Source organism: Amblyomma americanum, chromosome 5 (assembly GCF_052857255.1).
Source record: "Amblyomma americanum isolate KBUSLIRL-KWMA chromosome 5, ASM5285725v1, whole genome shotgun sequence".
NCBI lineage: Eukaryota > Metazoa > Arthropoda > Arachnida > Ixodida > Ixodidae > Amblyomma > Amblyomma americanum.
Window position 1 is genome coordinate 186749636 of NC_135501.1, and position 16626 is coordinate 186766261.

Genomic DNA, 16626 nt, shown 5'->3' on the forward strand with positions numbered 1-16626 from the left:
GACCTGTTCCTGGCCAGAGGAGACCGACTGCTTGCTGAAACCTTGAAGCCACTCGGTGTCGTTCAATGTTTCAGGTATGTTGATGATTTCTTAGTCTGCTCTCGTCAGAGAGGAGTGACGGAAAGCTTCATGCACGACATCTTGGAGCAATTTGAAACAGCGCACCCTGGACTTGAGTTCACGCATGAGGTCCCGAAGGACGGAACCCTGCAGTACCTCGACATCTCCATCTCGGAGGGGCAACATTTATGCTGGCAATTTAAATGTAGAAGTGAAAAGGGACTGTTGCCGTTTGATTCGGCGCATTCGAAGCTCACAAAGCGCGGAATTGCGATGTCTTTTTTCACCCAGGCAGTGAAAAGGTCCTGTCATCACAAAGTTAGTGACAGCATCAACTTGCAAGCTGAACGCCTGAAAGCAGCGGGCTATCCCACACAGATGCTTGTATCAGTGGCTGATAGTGTTATAAAGACAATCGTAAAATGGAAACAAAAGGACAGAAAAGAGCGATTGTATTGCCTTATGTGCATGCCGTCTCGCATAGGCTTAAGGAAGTTGCAGAAAGGCATAATGTGGCAGTTGTGTTCTCTGCGCCAAGCAAACTGAGAAGTTTGTGTGCTAAAGTGAACAACCCACAGCCAAGGAATAGTGAGAGCATGTGTGGGGTCAAGCACGCGACCAAGTTTGTGGCATGTAACTCCGGAGTGGTGTACAAGATACCGTTATCATGTGGCAGGGCGTATGTCGGCCAGACGGGACGATGCCTGAATGAACGGCTCCGGGAGCATCGCAGGTTATGCGGCCTGACTCCCGCGTCGGGTAATCTGGCGGCGCATTGCTCCAAGTGCAAAAACTGCAAGTCATTGCTTGATAGCACCGCTGCCATCCTGCGATCCCAAGATAAAATGCAAAGGGAGCTATATGAAGCATTTCGCATGACGTCTGAGAAGGAAGGCACTTGGGTAAGCGACCCGTCGGTAGCGCTGACGAAGCGAGCGATAAACTTTTTTAAGAAGTGAAAAGACTCCGTCCTCTACGCATGCCTGTCAGCAGAAGATTAGACAACTCATCTCCATGAAGCTACTTGTTTTTGTCTTTTCATCTTAACAGTTCATATAAAACGAATTTCCCACGCAATAAAATCAGTTGATAGTTTGCGCCCTGTCTGCACGTGGCAATATCATACTCACGAAGTAAGCCTTTCATGGAAACTAGGGGCCATAACTGAACGACAGAGGCCTACCGCACGCAACACGATGCTTGGCTTCCACTCACACCTCCCTACGTAAGACGTCCTCTTTCAGCTGAAAGAAAAGGTCCTTGAGCGAATCTCCCCATACAACCCCCATGCTATTCTGGCACTTGGCCTCGAGGGTGCCTTCGACAAACTGACTCTCGCGAACCTGGCCACCACACATTGAAGACAGCGAACCTGCAACTGTATACGTAGTCTTGGTCAAGTATTAAGGCCAAGGAGGGAGTGAAAGAAGAAAGAGGTGCCGTAGTGGAGGGCTCCGGAATAATTTCGACCACCTGGGGATCTTTAACGTGCACTGTCATCGCACAGCACACGGGCGCCTTAGCGTTTCGCCTCCATCGAAACGCAGCCGCCGCGGTCGGGTTCGAACCCGGGAACTCCTGATCAGTAGCCGAGCGCCCTAACCGCTGAGCCACCGCGGCGGGTTGTTAAAGTTCCCCAGGTGGTCGAAATTATTCCGGAGCCCTCCACTACGGCGTCCCTCATAGCCCGAGTCGCTTTTGGACGTTAAACCTCCATAAACCAAAACCATCGAAATTATTCCGAAGCCCTCCACTCCATCCATCTTCCTTCCCTCGCAGATCGGTTGAGGAACGTGTCCGCGGGTTTCTTGAACATTTTAGTGCAAAAGCACTCATACGATCATCAGAGCCGAGCAACAATCTTGATTGCGCATCTTGCTTGTGCATCGCTCGTTGCCATAGCAACTGGACGGAAAGCGGCAAGAATTTGGCCCGGGCCACCCCGAAATTTGACCTTGGCCGTTTTGAACAAAAGTCGATGTTCAGCCATAATCGGGTGCGCCCGACACCCGATGGCGGCCTCCAAATTTGGCCCGGGGCATTTCTAAATATTTGGCCCCGGACGATCCCCAAAATTTTACCTTCGTCAATTTGGACCAAATCGATGTCCAACCATAATTGAGGCAGCTCCATACACGCACCTTACCCTCCCCTTATATACGCTCGCGCTATCACCAAGTCCGCACAAACCCCTCCTGTACCCTCTACCACCTCTGCAAAGCTATTCTCGATCATATCCTTTTCCTCCGCCCGGCGGATCCTCCCACGCGGGGCCTGGAGCACCTTACCACTTGGGAGACCCTACTGCGCTCCGAGGACCCGGCCAAGCAAGCCATCGCCACAGGCGGGGCTGCCAGCGTCATGAGCCTCCGGGACATGAACACTTGAGTGCAGTGGGGCCGTGCGGGGGCCCAAGGACCTGCGTGTCCTAAAGTCCCCTGTGTCCATTAAAGTTTTCACCACCACCACCCACACGATGGCGACTTTCAAATTTTAAGCTGGGTCATTTCGAAAATTTTGGTCCGGACATACCCCGAAAAAATTCACAGCCTTGAGATTTGCACCATCTCGTTTCTATGGTGTCGCTTGTGGCGTCATCATTTACACCACCGCGCTTTCGCAAGTCACACGTCGGCTTAAGCGGAGTTAAGCCCCGCTAATTTTTGAGTTCATAGTGACATTTCATTCCTTAGTGTCCCTCACTCCTGTACAAAAGTTTTTCAAAATGCCAAGTAGATGGAATTAAAAAGATCAAAAAGCACAAAACCGAAACTGAGTTTCGTCCAAACGGTGACGTCACGACAGACCATCGTATGACGTCACAGATACTGTGACATAACCCACCGTTTGCGCGCTAATTGTTTAAACTGGGGACTCTGAGAACTTGGGCCATTATTTGTCTGCAATGACTAAAAGCCAGCGAATATCGGCAGCCATGCTAGTAGTGAAGTCACACACGCAGTTGCCCGTATAAATCTTCCCGACTGAGGCCACAAAACGGGAAATTTTAAAATTACTTTGTGCTGCAACAAAACATCGCCCCGCTTCAAAACTTTGCACAAGGGACCATGAAATTGTAAACATACCATGAAAGTTTCAGTAAATTCAAAGCAAACAAGAATGCCAGAGTTGCCCTTTTAAGTGAAGTTTAGCTGTAATTGGAAGTTTGCCTGTAGATATTTCCGTCGAATAGCTATAAAAATTAACTGGTCCATGTAACTAGCATTTTAAAGCATATCACGTAACAGCTACGCAGCAATGCAGCTCATAAGCAATGGCTGCTGCTTGCTGTGGATAACAAACTCGGTTATGACAAAATGAGGTGCTCAGGAACTGTCTCACTTCTCGGCAGACACCTCAAAGGCACCCCGAGAGAAGGGGTGAAGAAGGGAGTAAAAGAGAGAGAGGTGCCATAGTGGAGGGCTATGGATTATCTTCGACCACCCGATGTTCTCCAACATGCACCGTCACTGCACAGCGTCTTTTGAAACTAGTACCTGAAGTCTGAAGGGACTCTTTGCGAGTTGTACTTGCAAATGCTGCAAAAAAGCAATGTGGAAATGGAAATTTTAGCAGTGAGGATCAGTCACCGAGTGAAGTGAGTGATTTCAAACCTTCAGCTTTCGCTAATGCTCCAAAGGCGAGTCCTCGCCCTTACAAGGACCTGTGATGTAGTGTACGCACCATCAATGCACTGCGCATACAGCACTGTTATCTTGCCTGTCTCGAAAGTCTTTCCGACATCTCCGCTGTGTCTGCTGTTCCCAACAAGCGAAACAGGGAGGGCTCATTGAATGATCACTTCATGTGAAAAATTTATTTAAATCACAGTGCTGTGTGGCAGGCCAGCAAAAGTGGCAAGCTTGTTGCACAATGAAAGTGCAGTGTGCACCAAGAACAGTTTAACTTTTGAAGTGCGTGATAACACAAAAAAAATTTAGGGCGCGGCACTATATATATATATAAAAAAATTGCCTCGCCTGTGTCACGTGCGATAACACAGTTGAAATCAGTCTCCTGGCTGTAGCGGTATTGCAAGGCAGACATTATGTTGTGTTGCAGCACAATTGTAGCACAGACCGCCTCAAAAAAAAACGAAAAAAACAAGTACACTAACTTGAACCCCAATTCGATGAACCTGCAAAAAGCAGAACGTATTGAGTGTGTTGTTTTGGGCCACCCTCTGGGCTGCTACAAATCAAAGCTTTTCATTCTGAGTTCTGCATCTGGTCATTCCAGTAACACCACAGAGTTGTTTTTGACTCTGACCACCAACTGGTGAAAGGCAGTGCCTGTATTGTTCATCTTCATCATCCTGTGTCTGTGTTGTTCCTTTTTATCATGTCGAACCTCTAGCAGTAGCTTCGTGGACAAATTCTTAAAGAAGTCCGCACCATAAGCGTTTATGCAAAGTGGAAAACCATTTTAAATGAAACCAGACACTTTTAAGAACACTAACAGTACCAAGACAACACTGGCTTTGTTGTCTGCAAGACAGTGGACAGAAAAGGCTTGCAAGAAAATCAGTTCTATATTTACTAATTTGAACTAGGCAATTAGTACAATTTTTTTAGATTCTGAATTTACAGTCAACATTACAATGACAATTTTGAGAAGGCTGTTGAAGGCTAATGCAACTAACTCAAACATAAGAGTCAGCCATTCTTTGTAGCAGATGTCATGCCCTGCTCCAACTTTAGTTACGAACACAAAGGCTGCCAAAATGCTGGCCATGTGATGCTCGTAAAAATACTTTTGTGGTGCATCTCGCAGCAGCCATCAATAAGCAGCTCACAGCAATAGCCTAAACAGTGCACTTTATCTGTACTATAAATCATGTGACAACCACTAAGGATGCAGCTGCATTTGGTTGACAGCAACATCAGAAACGAAAATTTTAATACAAAGCAGAAAGGAGCTCGTGTTCAGAGCTCCCTCTAATGAACCTGGAAATAATTACTGACCTGTTCTCTATTTTCTTGCACTGCTTTTCCTAATGTGCAACAAACAAGCCAGCAACACACGACATGCAATTGACACATTTTAATCTCAAGGGCTTCTTCCCAACAGTCATCCTTTCCTTTGCCGAAAGAGTTCAGAGCGATTCTGCTTGCTGCCAGTGAGGTGTAACAGATCTTGGGACTAGCTTCCTTTAGGTACCTAGTTTAAGCTTTGCACAAATAAATTAGAATCTCTCTCCTAAACGGTTTGCCAGTTGCCGCATGGTTCCGTACACCTTGGACGGTGGTTGGCCTGCGAAAGAAAAAGAGAGCACACTGAGTTACTCACCGCGAGTTGCCAACAATAATTTTCCCATGCTTTATGACAACAGCTATGATTTGCAATAGCAGAACAAAGAGTCACCAGCAAAACAACTCTCTCTGATTTTATGAAACATTACGTAAATAATACACACTGCCATTATGAATTTGATGAATCACGAGTACTACCATGGTAAAGTTAGTATTATGTATGTCACACGGATTCGAGCTGATGTGAATAGTCTAATGAACTAAATACTACAATGGCTGGCCTTGTCAAACAAACTCTCTGCTCGGAAATAAAGAGGTGCACTACACAAGGCGCAGCTGCATGTGACTCTGCAATTAAGAGCGATGCAATTTCAGAACGAGAAAGATTGTTGCAGGACAAGGCTTTCACAACACAACCTCCACCCAAAACCCAGCTATGAACATACAGTCAAACTCACATATATCTAAAAAAAAAAAAAGCCTACGAGTTTGATATAATGTGTAATTCGATATAAAGGTATCAGTAAATTTGACAACATACAAACATATCAAGATGGAAAGAAATGCAATCCTTTGATGGCCACTTAATGCGCTTAGAATACAGAGTGAAACGGACGTGATTCTTTTTTGTTTCTGCATCTTCACTGCCTTGAAAAGAAAGCATTTTCCAATGTTATCGATAGACTCCAAACAGATGGGACCGCAGCCTTGTATCAAAGCGCAATAGCGATAAACCATGCTGAGCATGGTTCATCACTATTGCCTATTATCGATATCGCTATGGTTTATCGCACAGACTAGATTTGCAGAATGCTTGCGTGTAACCTAGCCTGTTTAAATAACGCTTATCTTTAGCAATGAAAATGGTATCGCAGGCCATGCAATGCATCATTTTCTTTTACCTAATGTGAGGAGGCTGACTGCTTCAGGCAGTCACCATGGCCTGCCTCAGTGTTGAACCATTTCCGGCTGCCATTCACTTTCTCGCAACATATCCCAACGATTGCAAGGGAAGCAGTGAATAGCCCAGAAACTGCCCATAATGAATCATAGATGGCCCGATAGGAAAGGTGCCATGGCTCTTCATCAGAGTACAAAAAGGTACTAATTTACGAACACCAAAAATTTTGCTGCCCACCGTAGCAGCTACACAAACACGTGCTAGCAATCGTGTCTCTCCTATGCATAATGTGTATTTTTTTTCCTTTAGGAGAGAAAATCATTCCAAAAAAACAAAGGGACAATTTCCAGGAGAAATAAGATCGTGTTTGCATGATTGGCTCCAGCCAAAACTCAGGAGTCCCCCGAACAATTCAGGAGGGTTGCGAACATTTCTGGCAATCCGGTGAGATTCATATAATCGAGATTCTAATGCAGCTGAAATTAGGCATTTTGCAATTGTCCATGCCAAGGTAAACATAGTTTTTAAGCACCTTTCAAAAGCGACTGGAATTCTCCGACACTAAAAAACTGAGAGCCTATGCTCTAGCTGCATGGGCCATGTCTATACCAATGTTTACAAGGGATGGGTACAGTACAACTGCAGCGGTGGCCTAATGGTTAGAGCGTCCACCTCGTATGCGGGAAGTGCAGGGTTCGATCCCCAGTGCCGCCGTGTACCCACCGGCGATACAATGGGTAGAAGCTTTCCCCTGGTCTGGTGCTCGGCTTATTTAGGGTGAAATGCTTGGGAAATGGGTCTTAGGCCCCACCTTGTGCAATGAAACCTAACTTGTGCCGTGGCGCTCTTTGGCCACAGATGCCCTTGCGCCATAAAAATTCATCATCATCATCATCATGCACAGTACACAATATAAATAAAGAGAAATTGCACATTATAATGGCTCTATACCAGTAGTGCAGCACAGAAAAAATTAAATTTCTAACTTTCAAAAGCCTCTGTACAACGAACAAGGACTTCCACACTCACCAAGAATTAAGTTGCAGATTGCAGTTCGGGCGGCCCGGATGTTCTTGTAGGAGCCAAGAATGTGGATTTTACTGCGTGGAAAAGAGTAACAACATGAAGCAATGCATTGAAACTACGCAAATTATCAAGTTTGATTTTGATTTCACATGAAAACAAAAGTTTTGCGTGAACATGGAGCCATTTTGCGCAGCCTCAGAGTCGTTTAAGAGGCAATAGCTAAACTCACGACACAGTCGAGGCGCGGCAGTACCGTTCGCACAGTGCTGCCATGCCTCCATTTCTTGCTGCCACTTCCCTATGTTGCTAATGTTCGCCCTTTTCTTCCCTTCCCTACTCTTCACTAGCATTTACACTCGAATATCGACCTCGTGCGTGCCGCGTTGTCATCATTTCTGCGGGAAGTATGTCGCCACGGCCAGACGCTCTTTACTAAAGCAGTTTTTTAAAATCTTTATTATAATAAAAAAAAAATGTGCATTCGCCTAAGGAGGCGAAACAGGACCACAGCTTCACTTTACTATATTTGAGTTTACTACTGCGGGGTTCCACTGTATTTTAGAGAAAACAAAAATAAGGTAGCACGGTTTCTCAGACAGCGCAATGCATTAAACATTCAAAGTCAGCTTAGTAAGCTGTCATGGTTTCAAGAGCTCGCTAACTCAAGGATCTGTATTCATTAAGATAGCTCACCACTGCAGCCCTATAATCTCATTTCATTCTGGCACTACATTTTTCCAAAAGCACCAAAATCACCAGGTCTGCAATAAAATTACATGAAATATACCGTATTTTGTGCGTAAATTATGCCCCCTTAATGTATTACCCGAGTCCATCGCATATTTTACACTCCCTGCTGTACCAGACCACAAGCATGCACGCAGGTGCGTGCAAGGCAGGCTTGGGAAGATCGGCACAGCCACGCCACCGTGTGCGGCTGCGATGAGTGGTGAGGGGGCCAACTGCGCACCGCTTACCCAGATCACTCGCGCTGGTGGTCGCTTTCCCGGATTAACAGTTCCGAGAACAAACTTTCGGTAACCTCTGGCACGCACCGTAATTCGAAGCTATGGAGCCGTTTTATCGCCTTTTATCACCATTTGCCTCTGACTGGTGGCTGTGAGATTGTGTCGTTGAGCATTTATTGCTTTGAGCTGCTCAAGCACCGTCATGCCATCCTGGGTGGAACTACATGATATGGAGCAAGGCAGGAGGGGGTATGTGTCTTATATTTGGAGTGCTTTTTTCTATGTCCAGTGAGGGGTGCAAGTATGGAGGCTGACGTGTGGGTGGCAATGTATACTACAGTCGAGCCCACTTATAATGAACATGAGCGTCACGCGGCATCCGTTTGTTATATCCCGAAGTTCGTAGTAAATGGACCACAGCTTTAATGACAGTTGCTTGTCAAAACACAATTTTTTCTTTGCGAAAAAGTCCGTGATGGACGTCTGTTTCTGCAGATCCAATGAGGGAGGTTTCCAGTTTATTTAAAGCAGAAGTGTGCTATCACCGAGGCCCTTGGCACAGACAAGTTGTCTGAGGCTCTCTATGTAGCTACTGCTACAGGCGCACTTATGGGTGCTGGCTCCGAAGTTTCATCCTCATCTGATTCCTCCGCATCACTCTTGTCCCGCACTTCAGAAACAATGTCCTCGTCCATGCACAGTTCGGCGGTGTCGGCGTCGCCATCGACAGAAATAGAATCATTCCAACCAATGTCATGACCCCCCATGTCGGAGTAGATGACGCGCTGCCACAAATCGCCGCCAAGTTGGTCATATTCCGAAGAATCAGGCTCGGCATCGTACGCTGTGTCGACGAAGCCGGCCTTGCGGAAGCAGTTCCGCTCGCCAGTGGTCATCACCTCCACCCAGGCCGCTTTCATAATCTCTACCGCTGAATACAACAGAAATAAACACGGTGTTACTGTCCGCCATCCCGAATTACAGCCAGGGCCCGAGATTTGAACGAAGCCATCGAAACGTCCACACCGCAACAAGAGTGACAAAAGCGCGTGATGGGGTAGTTGTGCAACGTGCACAGGTGGCAATCAAGCCAATCAAGCTAAAGATACAGACGCACAGTACCAGCGGAGAGACAAATGAGGGGTGTCCGCGAGTGTCAGTGCAGCCACCTCTTGGCTCCTACGGAAGGACTGCTTCACGGAGCGTGGCCTCCGCGATCGGCACTGGCATGGTTGATCGCGGAGGCCACGTGCGGATTTGCAAGAGTGAGGAGAGGGGAGCGGAGTTGCGAGGCGGGGCGGAAGGGTGATGTTGGAAGGCGCGTCGCCGGGGGAGGGTAGCTTGCTCGAGAGCGGCGCGAAACGGGGCGGGCAGTTGGCCTGCGATGAGCCTCGGGAAAACATGCCGCGCGCCAGGCACACAAAGGGGTCGAAGGCAGGTTATCTCGCATCGCGGCGCCGGGTTTACGCTGTCCGTTCGCTGTAACCGATCAGCAGGGCTTAATGACGTTCGTTATACGTGTGATTCTGTGCCATTGAAACAATGTATATTTTGACGGTCGCGCAGGTCTCGTTCGTTACAAGCGAAAGTTCATCTTAAGTGGGGCCGTTATATGTGGGCTTGACTGTATATATTGAGTGTTATATGTAGTTTTTTAGGACGTGTTTGCAAAATCGTCGCATAATATGCACACTCCCTTTTTGAAGCCTTAATTAAAAAAAAAAAAGTGTGCAAATTACACATGTAAATATGCTATAAATGATCTGCGACCAGAATTGCGACAGGCAAGAAGAAAACAATTCACACACCACACAGGAAGTGTCATCAGAAGTAAATGGAACACTGTTCTCACATCAGTGTGCCAACATGCGATCCTGTGGCATTGAGTAGGCATGATATGCCTATGTGCAAGCAGTTCTATGATAAAATTTGGCTGCCAGCATACTAAAATCACCCTAAATTTTCATAGTTTGCCCACTAGTGTAATTAGATCATGTAGCCGTGCTCAGTTTACCTTTGATTTAGCTGGTACGATACGGTAGTCAACATACTGTTACCTTACTATGCAACCTGTCATGCCACGGCACACCATTTACATGTTTGTTTTGTGCAGTTTTCTCTCCAGATTTATATTTGTGACACTTCTACTTGAATGTTTCCCGTAGTATTTGGCTCCATTTTTGTTACTATATATTACATAATAATTGAACCCTTTTACGCACTGGACAAGAATTTGAGTCTGTTACAGGGTTCCAAATTTTCACTATGGAACTGCCTGTTTTAACACTGCCGTCCAGTGAGTAAGAGTTCCTCTCCCTCTCTCTCATACACACACAAAAGGTTGCAGCCCGTCACGCTTGTCCTTTTCTTTCAGCCTCTGTGTCTTTCTGGTGCGCTGCTCCTAAATTTCGGGAAATGGACATGCCTCACGTCCTGCTGCGAGTTCTCCAAAGTCTCCACCATAAATTCGCCACACATTTAAACCAAAAGCAGTGAGAGCGAGTCATGCAGTGTGGCGTATTAGTGGAAGCTTGCTTTTTGGTTCATGGCATGACCTGCAGGCCGGCTAAATCCCTAGCTGATGACCCATTAAAATTTTTTTTTAGTTTCATGCTTTTTGATCGTAGGAACGGCACGAACAAGACAGCCTACCATGCGCCTGCGCCCCGTATACGTGCGAATAGGTTGGGAGCCCTTATTGCTGGAACAGTGAAAAGAGGTATACAGAAAGGTCTGTGTCCTCATTTTTGCGTTGTTTCCATAATGCTGAACTAAATTTCCTAAGCATGCAGTTTGGAAGCCTCTCTTTATGCAGAACTCACAATTCAGGAGCCCCTCACCTATGTTTCGCAGCTATCCCGCCCGCTATGTATTATTTGGAACCATAGTAAATTCCATGCGAGTGCTTGCTTCTATGCAGACTCCCGAGCATGGATGCGACTGCGGTTTGCGAGCAATGGTGCCACACCCACGGAGTGAGGGTGAACACCCACAAGTCAAATGTCCCTTAGAAGTGGGTTCGTAGTAAAAATTCAAAGAGAACTCCCCCTTTATTACCGAATGCCTTTTATATCCAATGTCTGCTACAAGAGAGGCCCACTCAATGGGAGAGAGAAAGCAGCCAACCAAGTGTGAGAAAAATCTCCGGTTCCCATGCCTCTTACAAAAGGCTTCAACTGTATTACTTCGAAGTATTATTGTTTGTCTGCACTTCTAATTTTGTCAGTCTTTCATGCATCAGATTCACTTCCTAGTTTCCTATCAGCTTTTATTAACACTGGAATGGGAGGTCCTTCCAGCAGCTTCATACGATGAGACCTCTTTCTGCATGTTTTCTGTGTAATTTGATTAGGGAACTGTCAAACTCTCGACTTCAACATGACTACCTGGCAAGCACAAACAGTCTGCTATGAAAGGAATCGCGCACACAGCTCACCTGTCAGCAAGGACAATACGGGTCCTGGTGACGTTCTCAATGGTGAATTTCGTGCGGCCCCCTTTCCCAGCAACTCGTCCTATGCACCTGGCTAAATGATCTCCCTTCAGCGGCTTCACTGTAAGAGAGAAGGTTGGGGATCATTGCCATGAGCTTATTATACATGATGAGCACAATTAGCACTGGTCTACAGCAGCGAGCAGGGACACACCCATGACACTAATCTTCATCTAGCTCCAAGATACATGCAACATAGGTGCACATTTATTGCACCGCTTAATTAAAGTGGCTTTACTATAAAAAAGTAATACACGAAACCACCTCACAAGGACATCTTTGCAGAACTTATGCAATTGCTTAATCTAATACACACTGAACTATAAAACGATGTCAATCAATGTTTTCAGTCATTAACCTAACACTTCCTTGTTCAACCAATTTATGCAGTTTGGAAAGAGCTGAATGACCATGACTTATCTAAGGCCATTGAACCGGGACTCTCTACACTAAATGGTGAACCGAGCACACAGATTCAATTCCTGCGCCAAATGAGACATGCTGAGTCATCCAGATGGTACACTTCATCTGAAAGAGTGCCTCTTCATTTGGCAGCGTTGCCCATTCTGCCACTGCAAGTGGTCTCTGGTTTGGCTCGTGTCATGTGCACCTAATTCTGGAGAGTTGAAAGGCCTGTGACTGAACTGCAAGCTGAAAGTGGCTGTGCGATAAAGATGCAAGGTGAGTGTTTCAATTATGAATTACGACCGCAGTGCACTGAAGAAAATAACAAAACTAGAGTGCCACTGCTTTTGCGCACTCCGTGAGCTCACTGTGCATTAACGCTGTCCAATCCATAAATATCACTGCTTTCTGACAGCGTCGCGACAGAGGAAGAATTTTTTTTAAAAGCACATTGATCAAGTTCACATGATGCATAAACAAGCATTGCAATTTTTACCTATCTCACAATAACACACATCTGCTTCAAGAGGCACTAATGATGAATCAACTTCACTAAAATTCTCCAGCACCAGAATACTACCATAACAATGTGCCATTAACGCGCCTTCCACAACAATGCAAGTGCAGTTTAGCCCTGCGGAGGTCAGTGACTCTATATAAATATTTTGAACTGATAATTAGGTACACAAGCCTGCTCTATTTATTTATGCCAGCAGAAATTCCTTGCTAACCAAACACACACATTCCAGCAAACTTCTATTGGACATTTGGGCAGAAAACAGTTCAATGTTGCCGCTTGGTCTAGAGTACTACTACACAAATGCAAGAAATTGGGGAGTAGTTACTCATTAGCATCCACCCAAGTGCAACCATTTGACTACAAGAAGAGCTAAGGAGCTTTCACAGAAACTTCAAGGTTGGAAAAACAATTTGCCTTAATCTGGGGCAACTGCCTGTTCGGGGCATTTGTCCCAGTTCACATCTACCTTACGTTGAGAGCTTGCTCTACACATATTGTAAATGCTAAAAAGAAATTAGCCAGCTGAATAACTGAACAGACACTGTGGTCATGAGGGTGCATTAAACAGACGCTAAACTGAACTGGAAAGAAAAAAAGAATAGAGCTGTAAGCAGGCTCACCATCTTGGATGTCAAAAGATTCGAGAAAGAGTTCGTCCAGCCGAACAAGGGCCAGGGCATCCTGCCAAAAGGGCCCCGTCAGAAATAGCACATTCGGGTGGGCCATGGAATGAAATGAAAAATAAAAATGAAAAACAGAATCAATGAGTTTAAACGCAAAAAAAAAGCAATAAGGAAGAGGAAGACAACAGGAACCAAAAGACGTGCACAGCATGAAACTGCCCTCGTTTGGCTTTCGACACCGATTTCGGCTGTATGCCATGGAAACTTCCACTTTTCAACGGATTGCCACCATGACCTGTTTCTACGTGCCTCTGTGTCTCCGCATTTCTAAAGCAGTAACAGTAGGTACGGTCACACATGCAAGTTAAGACTAGTCTTACTGCTGAAGATGCATGGCTAACCATACCAGCTTCGGCCTAAGAACCTTGCAACATGTACTCTGCTCTTAGAAAAGAAGCCACCAAACTGGCGATACGAAGTTTCGAGGTTCACGTACAATTTGTGGCAGCCAACAACAGAATTAATTTTTTTGTATCAAAGGAGGCCATTCCCACAAAACACTGCTCAACATAACTGCATGTCACTTGCCACAAAAAGTAAAAAAATCAAAAAGAAACTGTAAGAAAACTTTTTAATTACCGAAGCCCCTTAAGCAATAAGTAATTACCAAACTCCTCATGGTCCATATAAATAAGGCATGGCAAACAAACAAAGAAAATGGAGTATGTGAGCCAATATGCTGCCTTAAGTTGCTGTAATGAAGGACCAATACTTTGCCACTCACATCAACGTCAAAGCCTAGGGTGAATGCCCGCACAAAATCAGCAGCTTTCTGTAGTGCGCTGATCTCCTCGGTTTCTTTGCACGTCTGCGGGAAAAAAACCAAAAAAAAACATTAGTTTTCAGGCTCCCGCTTTTGAGGCAAGGAGCTCCCCATTTGCTATTAAACATGAGATAATCAACTATTCTGCCACCACTTCTGCAAATCCATGTTTGGTAGCAATACACATCAATCATCCACTTGCAGCTGCTTGGCCAAGACCACTCGAGGGTAGCTGGCTGCATGGCGACAGCTTAGTGTGCTTAGGACGTCTCTCATATTTAATCATGACCAGTGGCAGTACTACAAACGCATTGATAATTTCAATCGGGGCATGCAGGCATTACACATGGGAGATTGACTGGTTTGGAATGACAAAATGCAGTAAGACGGTAAGACCAACAAAAGGGAAAGCACAGCACAACAGAATTTCACGGCATTTACAGTGGCAGTAGAAGACACCCAGAACTGGCCTTGTGATGAGAACAGTGCACATTCAGAAGTTTCAGGCAATCAAGATTATCCCAAGGTCTTGCACAGTGCTGCAATTTGTAGCCTACCCCTACACCTTACTCAACAAAGCATTCTCCCTGACAGCATGCCCTCAAAAGCACTAACTTCATTTCCGAGCTTGGCTGTTTTCTGTAAGCATTCTAAAATTATTAGACTGCAGATATAGAACCTAGTGAGAACTGGCCAAAGAATAGACAACTCTGTGTGCGCATTCAAAGCAACAATGCCTGCCTCTAAACTCACCCGTATTTCAACACAGCGGGACTTCAGGTTGAACCGTATCTGAAGGTGGAGGTGTTCCACAACTGGCGTGAAGATTTTGAGCCAGTTCTCCTTCAGCGGGCTGTACCTGTGGGCCGGCACGGGAACCTTCCGCATTTCGGTCTTGCCATCCTGTGAACCACATTGAGTGGAGGCAAGGTTAGTTTGTAGCACCACAGCTCGGCCAAATTAGTCACTGCACTGTATAATGCACGGCAAGGCATAACAGCAGCAAAGTCATCTCAAGGACACCGTCCTCAGCTCAAGGGCACTTTCACTGTGTTTGTCATTCATGCAGAAATTTTAACTCTGCTACTGATTCCTGTTTGAGAGAGCTCTGTGGTACCCAGATAAGAATGTAACAAAGAAAAAAACTACTGTCAACATGCAGCTGATTCAGCAGCAGCTGCTTGTAAAGTAATCATCACGATGTGGTAAAGGGCAGTCAGAAATATCAGCCTGAGCGTACACATGCACACAATAATGAAGTAGCAACATCACAACAGAACACGAAAAATATCCTGCAACAAAGATGCATACACTTTGAAAAACAATCTAAACAAAAAATCACTGGAACATAATCCCCACAAAAGTCATGAGAGCTAGCCGTCAGCAAAAAAACTACAGCTGTCTAACATTTTTGTGGTACAGCAACGATATACTGGACATACAAACGAGCCAAGACCACGCCCCCTTTTATGCATACGATGTTGACCAGCCTAATATAATTGACTTTTCAGCTGACAACCTTCACTACTCACGACTCGTCACAATGAAGACTTATCGTGCTATATGAGGTACCGTGCAGACGAGGAACATATCACGGCTGACACATCATAACATAACCACGCTGAAACGGGGGCACGTTTGAACGAACCGCCACTTGCACCAATCTAGCAAATGGTTAAGAGTACGAGTGAGGAGAAAGGTGCTATTTTCGGTGTCGCACCAGTTTCTCCTGCTTGGCGGGGGGGTAGAGGGGCCGTCCTTTTTTAGGGTCTTCGTCGTCGGCGTCCACGGCCATCTTGCGCTTGCGGTTGGCCCGGCGCTGGACGAGCTGGAACCCGCCGTCGGTCATCTTTGAAGGTTCTGTTGTGGAAGGCATCTTGAGATGTCTCCTGCGACATAAGTCACAAAAGCAATGCGAAAGCCTTTTTCTAATGTGACACCTCATCGCAGCGTCATTGGACTACCAGAGCACACTTTCCAGTGGGCACTTTCGGGCGATCGCGAGCTAAGAGATTCTAGCTCACGCGTGACATGAACGCGATAACGTATCTGAAAGTATCTGATTTTTCAGAAAGGAAGAAAAACCTTTTCAAATGTTGCAGACGTGAGCAATTTTAACATAATCGCGAAAGATCGCAGCAATTTTGACACGCTTGCCGGTGGTATCGGCGTCACAGATGCTCCCGTCTGGCCATGATCGGAAAGCGTTGACCGTACTGCACCACCGGTCACGTTTCATCAGTTTGGGCAAAACACACACTTTCATATCTCCGAAATAGAAGCGCTTCAGTAAATGGGCAGAAATTGCGTATTTTGACGCATTTGCTTACCTACGCTTCCCACCACGTGAGAGGAGACGATATAAAGGACTCGCACGCTCTACGACATTCGTCACGCAGTCAAGGAGGGCGCTAGTGTTCAAAGTGACTGACATCGATAAAAGTATATTTAAATGTTATTCACCACAAAGTTTTAAATTTAAACTTGTTTCTTAATTTAAGTTTTTAAATATAGCGCAAATCACGTTGTTAATTTGGCATATAAACTTTTCTTGC

General features: G+C 45.7%; 1 protein-coding gene across 1 annotated transcript; it reads right to left on the bottom strand.

Moving 5' to 3' along the window:
• Positions 1-5088: 5088 nt before the first annotated feature.
• On the bottom strand, positions 5089-16550 carry l(1)G0004 (RNA-binding protein pno1). Its single transcript, XM_077666111.1, has 8 exons — positions 16402-16550; positions 15792-15960; positions 14825-14974; positions 14033-14116; positions 13246-13306; positions 11644-11761; positions 7243-7313; positions 5089-5313 (listed from the first exon to the last, which is right to left on the bottom strand). The coding sequence occupies exons 1-8, from the start codon at positions 16503-16505 to the stop codon at positions 5246-5248; spliced, it is 825 nt and encodes a 274-aa protein (XP_077522237.1). The 5' UTR covers positions 16506-16550; the 3' UTR covers positions 5089-5245.
• Positions 16551-16626: the final 76 nt, after the last annotated feature.